General features: G+C 35.2%; 1 protein-coding gene across 1 annotated transcript; it reads left to right on the plus strand.

Annotated features, from left to right (window-relative positions):
* Positions 1-393: 393 nt before the first annotated feature.
* LOC106799392 (heat stress transcription factor A-3-like) lies at positions 394-680 on the plus strand. The gene has a single exon (XM_014777579.3). It carries the CDS (start codon positions 394-396, stop codon positions 658-660), a length of 267 nt encoding a protein of 88 aa, XP_014633065.2. The 3' UTR covers positions 661-680.
* Positions 681-7,837: the final 7,157 nt, after the last annotated feature.

The following is a 7,837-nucleotide window of genomic DNA, read 5'->3' on the forward strand; positions in this document are numbered from 1 at the left end:
AAGCAAACCCCATGTGACAAGTTTGAGTCCATGTCAGCAATCTCAATTGGCAAGAACTGAATTGAAAAATTAGGAAAAGTTAGATTAAAAAACATTCAAAAATGAGTCTGCAGTTTTGGCTTCGAGGGTCTCCTAATAACTTGGAGAATTTCTTGAAAATGGTTTCTGGATCTTAAATTCCGGCGCTGAAAGAGACGAAGATCGAGTATTCGGAGCCGGTTTTGTACTTGGATGTGGGGATTTGGCACCCTTTGGCTCCCATTTCTAGCCCTAGTTGCCAGGAACACAATCTCAATTTGGTCGGTGCCACCACCTTCTCATCCTTTATAAAACACAAAACAAGAAAGTGATCATAAACTCATACCTCCGTCTTCCTTTCAAGCATTCTCAACCATGAACTTGTCTTCATCTTCTTCCCAGTTAACTGCTAATTTTGACAAGTTAAATAGTTTTCCGCACCCACTTGAATGCTTGCAAGGGAACCCGGTTGCGGCGTTCCTGTCCAAGACTTTCGACCTCGTCAACGATCCGTCGCTGGATCTGATCATGTCCTGGGGCTCCAGCACTGTTAGCTTCGTGGTGTGGAATCCTACCCTGTTTGCAAGACACGTCTTGCCAAAGAATTTCAAGCATAACAATTTCTCCAGTTTTGTTCGCTAGTTAAATACCTATGTGGGTACTTTATGTATTTTTATTTTTATTTTTTATGTTTCTATTGTAAGTTTGTAACTAGTTTGATATGATGAAGATCAACCATGTGTAGTTATTTGATTTGAGACATTGTTTTGTCAAATGGGAATGAACTTTTTTTTAAGTGTATCCTAAGTTTCTCTTGATGCTTAAGATAATGTATTATGTATCTAACTTTGGAATGATTGTATGTGTTTAAGCAGGTACAATAGTGAGCCATTTGTTATTTGTGATTTTTTTTTTTTGCTTTCTTATTTGTCTCTTGTTAAAAGTGAACTTCCATGTTGTGGACTTTTCTATGTTAGCCCCTATGACTATTGATGGAGCTGTGTGATAAGAATATGGATAAGAATATGGTTCAGATATTGTTCTATGTGGATTGTAGCACTAGAATTGGCGGCAGAAAGAATGTCTCTTTGAGTGTCTACTATAAGTAGGGAGTGGATTGCATCCTCAGCAAGTAGTGTTCTATGTTTTTGTGTGGCATTTTGTATGCTGCCAGAACTTATATATTGTTATCATTTTGATAATTTCCATTTGTTTGTGTAAAGCTTGTTTTGGATTCACAGATTGCAAATTCCAACACAGTTTCATCTGCTCCTCTAATGACTTGAACTCTGGTGTGTCTAAACCAAAATTTATTTTTCTGCTCCATTGATTCTCAACGACACTTCAACTTTGATGTTAGTGGTGTTGATTCAAGCTCTGGGATGACAGACATATGGGATATTAACTATTTAACTCATAGCAAGTGACAGAAAGTATCCCAATTGATGATTCAACACTTATGAAAAAGAAAGATAATATAAATAAGAATATGGATGCATCGGGCTTCATCTGCTTCTGCACATATTATGTTGTGTTTAGTTCCCAGGGGTCCAATTATTGAATAAATTGATTTGTAACTGGTGCTCATTCACTAATCACCAGGTTTCATTCTTTTAGATTAGTTGTATAGTTGTTCATGCTAGTAGTTATGAACCAAATTCTTAATTTAAATATGTTAAGATTTAAAGAATTTGTGAAACTTCATATCATATTAGTGTTTTGGTACTGTAATAAAATTTTCTTTATATTTTCTTTGTATCTATTATGAAGTCAATTTCAATGAATTAGAATATAATTTCTTAAATGTATTTTTCATTTGACATTTACTCAAAGGAGAAATGACTTGCAATTTATATTTTCTCTGTATCTACTATGAAGTTAATTTCAATGAATTAGAATATAATTTCTTAAATGTATTTTTCATTTGACATTTACTCAAAGGAGAAATGACTTGCAAGTAATGTCTGGTGGAGAATTCTATTGTTTCAAAGCATAATTCATAGTCTTTTACAGAAAAGTGCAATATCTAAATTCTATTAAGGTTATGAATTTATGCTTATTTTGATCTGGATATGAGTATTTTTGAAGTCTTATCTTAAACCTCATTATTTACCAACCAAATATCTAGAGAAACAGAGAAGTCTCAAACAGTAGAGAATAGGCAGGGAAACAAGGTTTCCTATTAATGAAAGGAAATCTTCAAATCTACAGTTGATGCTTCATTTTCTCCAAATCTGCAAGCCCTCATCATGGATTTGCAACATATTATTCCTTTGTTGAGAAAATCTTCAAAGTTGATGTTGTACTTCATTTTGGGACACATGGTTCCCTTCAAAGCTGCACGTCTTCCATGGTGGCTTTGCCGAATGAAACTACCAGAAAATGCACAACAACTGCCACTTGCAGACATGGAGAAATCAAGTGAACAAGAAGAAGCAAAGGGTAGAACCTTTACAGACGAGAGAAGAAGAAGCAACTAAGCGTGAGCAAAGAAGAAGAAGAAGCAACTCAGCGTGAGAGAACAACAGCTTCATAAACCCTAATTTTTTTGTGGAAGAAGAAGAAGCAAACTTGCGTGAGAGAAGATTTAGAGAAGCAGACTTCAATTCCACGTTGGACAGTCTACGTGACACTGAATTGCCACCAATGCACCTCACTAACGACGTCACTTGGGAATTTAACAACAAGGACTATTTTGCAAAACTTATGTAAAGATAGGGACTATTTTGGATTTAACATTAAGTTAGGGACTAATATACAAAAGGGGTACAATGTCAGGGACTAAATTGCCTATTTAGTCATAATTTTTATTTATTTTCTGCATGCTTTTTATGAGTACCGGAGTTGAGAGCAAGGCTCCCTTTAGTGTAGACAATGCCTTTTCTATGTCCCCATTCCACTTGAAGTCAGTATCTTTTTGAAGCAATTGTGTCAAAGGTTGAGCTATCTTCCCATAATTTCTGATAAATCTCCTGTAATATCCTAATAACCCAAGGAAGCCCCTGAGTTCTTTAACTGTTGTTGGCCTAGGCCAGCGTTTTATTGCCACTATTTTATCTTCATCTGGCTGCACCCCATTAACCGAGATCAAATGGCCCAAATAATCTATTTTTGTCTTCCCAAAACTATATTTTTTGGGATTGAGAACTAGGCTATTGTCTTGGAGGAGTTGTAATGTTGTACTTAAGCATTGAATGTGCTTTGACCAAGTTTTTGTATATACCAGACTATCATAAAAAATACAAGGATAAACTTCCTGAGATATTCTTTAAAAATGTCATTCACCAAGTTCTGGAATGTAGCTGGCGCATTGGTTAGCCCAAAAGGCAAAACCACCCATTCATAGTGACTATTATGCGTTCGAAAGGTTGTCTTGTAAATGTCTTTTTCTACCATTCGAACTTGGTTACAACCACTCCGGAGGTCCAACTTGGAAAAGTAACATGCACCATGAAGTTCATCTAATAAGTCTTCAATTGATGGCATGGGAAACTTATTTTTGACTGTTAGAGCATTCAATTTTTGAAGATTTGTGCAACACCTCCAAGAACCATCTTTCTTCTTAACTAGTACTAGTGGAGATGCATAGCAACTAGCACTTTCTCTATTAAATCCAGTGCTAAGTAATGATTTCAACTGCCTCTCAATTTCTTCTTTTTGTGCATGCGGGTATCGATAAGGTTTCAAGCAAAATGGTTTATCATTGAGCAATGAAATCTTATGATCATATCTTCTTTTGGGAGGTAGAGTGGTAGGTTCTTTGAACAATTGTTGATAAGTTTCTAACAGAGCATCCAACTCAGATTGCTGACTTTGAGTTAGGCGTTGAAAATCAACAGCTGAAGAATCACTATAGCAATATAGTCCTCTTATAGCAAGCAACATAGCTTGACATTGTGTTGTCTTCAGCTTGCCAGTAAGTTCACTCATATCTGTTGATGCTTGCTCACTCTTTAAGCAAACCATCTTCCCTTGATGTTCAAATTTCATGGTTAAATGAGCACAATTCCAACTTATTTCCCCTAGTGTCCTAAACCATTGCATTCCTAGGATCACCCCAAAAGTACTACTCGGCAAAACCAGGAAGTCAACGAAAAATACAAGATCATGAAATTTCCATTGCACTTGACTACACTTCTTGGTTATCACAAGTTGCTTATCTGATGCAACCGTGACTGGAAAACCTTAAGTATTTTTTAGATTTGAGACCTAATGTTTTTACCCAATTTGCACTGATAAAATTGTGTGTGCTTCCGGTGTCCATCAAGAATGGCACAACTTGTTTCTTAATCATGCCTTGCATTTGCAGTGTGCTACCACCAACCACACCTTGTAGAGCATTAAGGGAAATACAAACATCTGCATCCTTGACTATATCTAAACTGCACTTTATGAAATCATTGTCGTGATCCTCATCAGATTCGAATTGCATGTCAACAATCTCTTGATCTTGCAAGGAGAAAATAACATTTAACTTTCCCCACACCTTATATTTTTGCTTATGATCTCAATCCCATTTGTCACCACAGAATCAACACAACCCTCTAGCAATCCTGTCACTAACCTGCTTCCTGGATTATTGTTGGCAGTAGATACCTTAGAATCGGTTAGATGTGTTGGGTTTTGAGTATGTTGCTAATGCAAAGTTGTAATTGGAATCGTTCTATGCTATTGTGATGTAACAGATTAGTTTCTTGAATACTTGGCCTATGAATATGCTTGAATCAGTTTCGTTGGAGAAAATTTCTTGGTCATCTCGTGAAGAACCTCATCTTGAAGTCTGGTTATTTTGACATCTTCCTGAATTGAGGAAGGTCTATGAACCCTGACAGATTTCTCCAATTCGACAGTCAAACCAGAGAGAAAAAAGTTCAATGTCAACTCTTCTGATATAGCAATACGAGCCAAAAGTGTGTGAAACCTCTCAAGATACTCAATCAAGGAATCTTCTTGCTTCAATCTTGCAAGTTCTGCCACTGGGTCGTCGAATGCGCCAGTGTCAAATCGACTGTCTGCGTCTTGCAAAATCTGCTGCCACGTCTTGTGTTTGCTATTGACATTCTGCATGTAATGCCTTTGCCAAGCAAAAGCTTTACCATCCATGGACAATAGTAACAAACGACTTCGTTGCTCTTCCGGTGTTCCTTCCAATTCAAAAATTGTTTGAATTTTGCCTTCCATTCTCGATAATGAGAACCATCAAAAGAGGGGAAAGGGATTTGCGCCCTATCCACCACTGAGACAATGGGTTCATGAGTCTCACTATGATTTTCATCCTCAGTTGTGATTTTAGGTCCCTTATGTTGGGTTGCAATCGAAACCATCAGTCCCTCGATAGATTTCTGCATCATTGCGAACGAATTTTGCATTGATTCTTGAAGATCAAAGATGATCTTCTCATAAGAATCCATGAGTGTCTCAAGCTCTTTTGTTGTCACAATCGTCACCTACTAATTGTTATAGTTAGAAATAAATTTCTAATGTAACTTCACTCACTCTTACTCACACAGCGTAAGAGAAAACAAACTAAAATTTATTTTTTGCATGTTAATATTTTATATTCTTACTTCCTAATCTTATCTAATTGTTTTAAGATAAAATCCTAATCTTATCTAATTATTTAAAATAAAATCCTAATCATAACTTCCTAATCTTATCTAATTGTTTAAGATAAAATTCTAATCATAAATTCTCGATCTTATCTAATAAAATACTAATCATAACTAACTACTAATCTTATCTAATTACTAACTAATTGACCCTTTATTTTTTACTTATTATAGAAAGTGTCTGTGTTTGTGTCTGAGAGAGAGAGCGTTTGAGCAGAGAACAAAAATGGGAGTGTGGAGGCTAACAATTGGGACCCATGGGCGTCGTCATAAGCGCTGCTCCATTTAGCCCCTTTTCTGCCAACTCGGATTGCTTTTTCTTTCTCTCTTGCTTTCGTTGGTTTTGGTCCATTTCTAAAACAGTGATGGGCTGACTCATATTGGCAATTGGATCCTCTTTAGTGGTGTTGCCTCTGCAACACTCATTTAAATTAAGGAAAATATAATCATGGTTTCTTTTAGTAGACGAGATCTAAGGTGGTCAAGTTGTCTACATGGACCACCGTGGTAAAAACATAAATAGTGACCATTAAATTTTGTGGATAAAAAATGAAGGGTTAGGATTTGCTACCTGCAACCTGTTTTGACCAAATTTAATATGATGCACGATAATGACAGATTTGTCCTTACTGGTGAAACTAATGGCTTTGTATCCTATTAGATATGAAACTAATTGTAGTTAGGGTTTATCGTTGTAGAAGACAAGAGTTGTCATTCAACTTCGATGAAGAAGGTACCAAATGCATTTGTAATACATGGTGTAAGCGGTAGAGGAATGTTTCGAACGGAGTCAAAGATGGAAGTTGGAGAAGTCGTTGTTGTGCCTGGAAGTAGTGGAGACTTGGTGGAAGTATGAAAATGAGATATATTTGTTCTACATCTTGTTTTGGTGAGTCTGGTTTATTTTAAGAAGCCTAGTAATTTGTATAATATGATGTGGAAAGTGATGGTGTTGAAATGTAGTAAGGATTAACATATTTATGTGTCATTCTTTGTTATTTGATAATGGTTTCTATGAATAGTAATAATGGATATGATTAATTTGTATTAGGCAAAGGAGTACACAATTATTTCCGTTTGTGACGAGATTAAATTTTTCTAAGGTTGGTCAGAAAAAGAAAAAGTTGTGCATGTTCCACCCAAAGAGTGTTTCCATGTTGACATCTAATTAAGAAAATTATCAACATCAATTATTGGGAAATATTATTAAGGAGGAATTTTGTATTTTTTTAGAAGTGTTAGCTTATTTTTGTATATAGTGGTGAGTGGAGATATTATTATTTTGATCCCTAATATTAGAAGACATGTCATTTGGTTACATGTCATTTATTTATTGGATGGTAGGTTGTTTTACAATAAGTATTTTGATGGTTCTTGTAAATAAAGTGGTCTACAAAGCCACTTGCAGTGGAATAGTTTAGTAGATGAGTTATAAAGATTATTAATTGGAGGATTAACTAACACCAGGATGTTCTAGCTTAACAGTTAGGTTTGAATTCTGGATATATAACTATAATACTTGAAATGAGAATTTTATCACTTATAATAATTATATTTTTTTTTGAAAAAAAATTCTAACAAAAAATACATAGAGTCTAAACAAAAAAAACTTTTTTACTACACACTTAAATACAATATTCTCTCTAGTTTTATTTTGTTGGGATCTATGGTTAACAAAGAATACAATAAAAGTATGATTATTACAAAATATACAACAAAATTATGCTTTCATTATAATATTAAGGGTGAGAAAATAATGGTACAACGAAAATATGAATCTATTATACATTGTTTACATCAGAATCATATTTTTGTTGTAATAACATAAATATGATTCCGCTATACATTATACAAGGAATCATACTTCCAACGGGGAAGGATATTTTTGGAAATTAGTCAAAGCCACCCACATAGGCAGTGTCAATAGCAATGCCCTTGTCCAAAAGCAGTGTGGATAACTAGTTATACGTGGCCCAAGTCCAAATGCCCCGATTTAATCTAATTTTGTAGATTTTGTAAATGTTTTAGGAATAAGATTTTTTTTCCCCCTTTTTTCTATACAATAGTCAATGGGAATAAGATTTATGGTTTTGATAGCCGATTATCCGTACGTAGATGACATACCAAATCAGAAATTCTGAAATCTGATTGGCCAACATGCGTGGTCACACACCATAGTGCCACGTCCTTAACCTGGAAGCATCTGGACT

Source organism: Glycine max, chromosome 7, assembly GCF_000004515.6.
Source record: "Glycine max cultivar Williams 82 chromosome 7, Glycine_max_v4.0, whole genome shotgun sequence".
Taxonomy (NCBI): Eukaryota; Viridiplantae; Streptophyta; class Magnoliopsida; order Fabales; family Fabaceae; genus Glycine; species Glycine max.